The 2,494-nt window shown below is 44.4% G+C and overlaps 1 protein-coding gene across 1 annotated transcript; it reads right to left on the bottom strand.

Annotated features, from left to right (window-relative positions):
* Positions 1-323: 323 nt before the first annotated feature.
* On the bottom strand, positions 324-1,202 carry LOC131156025 (uncharacterized). The gene has a single exon (XM_058109478.1). The coding sequence runs from the start codon at positions 1,200-1,202 to the stop codon at positions 324-326; it is 879 nt and encodes a 292-aa protein (XP_057965461.1).
* Between the last annotated feature and the right edge of the window lie 1,292 nt (positions 1,203-2,494).

Here is a 2,494-nt window from a genome sequence, read left to right as displayed (position 1 = left end):
TCTACCTATTTAGTGAAATAATCAATTGCCACAAAGATGAAATGGTGTCCGTTACTGGCCTTTGGGCTTATCGGCCCGATCACATCCATGCCCCAGGCTGAAAAGGGCCAAGGTACGGAGAGAACATGAAGTGGGGCCGGTGGGACTTGGATCCGATCACCATAAACTTGGCACTTATGGCACTTTCGGGCGTAGTCAATGCAATCTCTCTCCATGGTCATCCAATAATACCCAATCCTAAGTATTTTTCGTGCTAATGAGTGGCCTCCAGCATGGGTACCACAGACTCCCTCGTGAACCTCAAGCATGACTTGTCGGGCCTCCTATGCCTCTACACACCGTAGGAGGGTCATGTCATGATTTCTTTTGTACAAAACTTCACCATCTAAGAAGAATCCCCTAGCCAACCTTCTGATAGTCCTTCGATCATTACTGGCTGCCCCTCCAGGGTACTCATTTTTCTGGATGTAGGTTTTGATATCATAAAACCATGGTTTTTCGTCGGCCTCCTCTATCACAGTGCAGTGGGTAGGTTCGAGTTGTACTCTGATCTTAATAGTTTCAATCTTCACCCCTTCTTCGACCTTGAATAAAGCTGCCAGTGTGGCTAGTGCATCAGACATTACATTGTTTTCTCTTGGCATGTGAGAGAAACTAATACTGTCAAACCCTTCTATCATCTTTTGAATGTACTCTCGATACGGTACCAGCTTGGAATTGCGAGTTTCCCATTCTCTGGTTAGTTGGTGGATGACCAAGGCCGAGTCTCCTCTTACTGTTAGTAGCTTGACACCCCAATCTAAAGTGGTCTGCAAACCCAATATACATGCCTTGTATTCGGCTATGTTGTTAGTACAAAGGAAGATGAGCTTAGCTACCACCGAATAATGTTTCCCATCGGGTGATATGAGCACCGTGCCTATCCCATGTCCCCAAACATTGACTGCCCCATCAAACAAAATCCTCCATTCTTTGAGGTCTTCTTCCCCTTGGGTTAGGGAGTCTATATCTTGGTCTGAGAATTCGAACTCCATAGGTTGGTAATTCTCCACGGCTATTTCAGCTAGGTATTCCGCAATAACACTACCCTTGATAGCTTTCCTGGTGACATAAGAAATATCATATTCTGTCAACAACATCTGCCATCGTGCTACTCGTCTAGTTACTGCGGGCTTTTCAAACACATACTTGATTGGGTCCATTTTGGAGATCAGCCAAGTGGAGTAATACAAGGTGTATTGCCTCAGCTTACTAACTGTCCATACCAAAGTGCAACATGTTTTTTCCATATCAGAGTACTTAGACTCATAATCTGTGAACTTCTTACTAAGGTAATAAATGGCCCTTTCTTTTCTCCCGGTCTCATCATGCTGGCCCAATACGCAACCCATGGAGTTTTCTAAAATCGCCAGGTACAAGATTAAAGGCCTTCCGGGCACTGGTGGCACTAGTACTGGGGTATTCAAAAGGTACTCCTTTATTTTTTCAAAGGCCACTTGACACTATTCGTTCCACTTTTCTGGGTTGTTCTTTCTCAGCAGCTTGAAGATGGGTTTGCAGGTGGCGGTTAATTGAGATATGAACCGAGCAATGTAGTTGAGCCTACCCAAGAAGCTTTGCACCTCCTTTTCGGACTTTGGGCTGGGCATCTCTCGAATGGTTTTGACCTTGTCAAGATCTACCTCAATCCCTTTCTCACTCACTATAAACCCCAATAGCTTCCCAGACGTAGCACCGAAGGTACATTTTTCGGGGTTTAACTTCAATTGGCACTTCCGGAGCCTCTCGAATAATTTTTCCAAGTTTAACGCATGGTTTTTCTCATTTCGAGACTTAATGATCATGTCGTCGACATAAACCTCAACCTCCTTATGCATTAAGTCATGAAAAAGGGTTACCATAGCCCTCTGGTAAGTGGCTCCGGCGTTTTTTAGTCTGAATGGCATGACTTTATAGCAGAAAGTCCCCTATAATGTGATGAAAGTCATTTTTTCCTTGTCCTCAGGCGCCATCCTAATCTGGTTGTATCCCGAGAATCTATCCATGAATAAAAATAAAGCATGCCCTGCGGTATTGTCCACCAGCACATCAATGTGCGGGAGAGGGAAGTTGTCCTTAGGGTTTGCTTTATTTAGATCCCAGTAGTCGACACAAACTCGTACTTTACCGTTCTTCTTGATTATTGGGACAATGTTGGCCATCCATTCAGTGTACTGGGCTACCTCCAAGAATCCTACCTCAAGCTATTTCTGTACCTCCTCCTTTATCTTGAGTAACATCTCCGACCGCATTCTCCTCAATTTCTGCTTTACTGGCTTTGAATCCAGGTGAAGTTGGATCTTGTGGGTTACTAAATCTGTGTCTTAACCTGGCATGTCTTGGTACGACCAGGCAAACACGTCCCGGTATTCTCTTAGTAATTCAATCATTTTTTCCTTTTCTCCACCCTTTAGTAGTGCCCCGATTTTCACCTTCTTGGGTTCTTCCTTGGATC

The sequence above is a fragment of the Malania oleifera genome, chromosome 5, assembly GCF_029873635.1.
Source record: "Malania oleifera isolate guangnan ecotype guangnan chromosome 5, ASM2987363v1, whole genome shotgun sequence".
NCBI lineage: Eukaryota > Viridiplantae > Streptophyta > Magnoliopsida > Santalales > Ximeniaceae > Malania > Malania oleifera.
The sequence above is the reverse complement of the archived record's forward strand: the minus strand, read 5'-3'. Positions and strand labels throughout refer to the sequence as shown.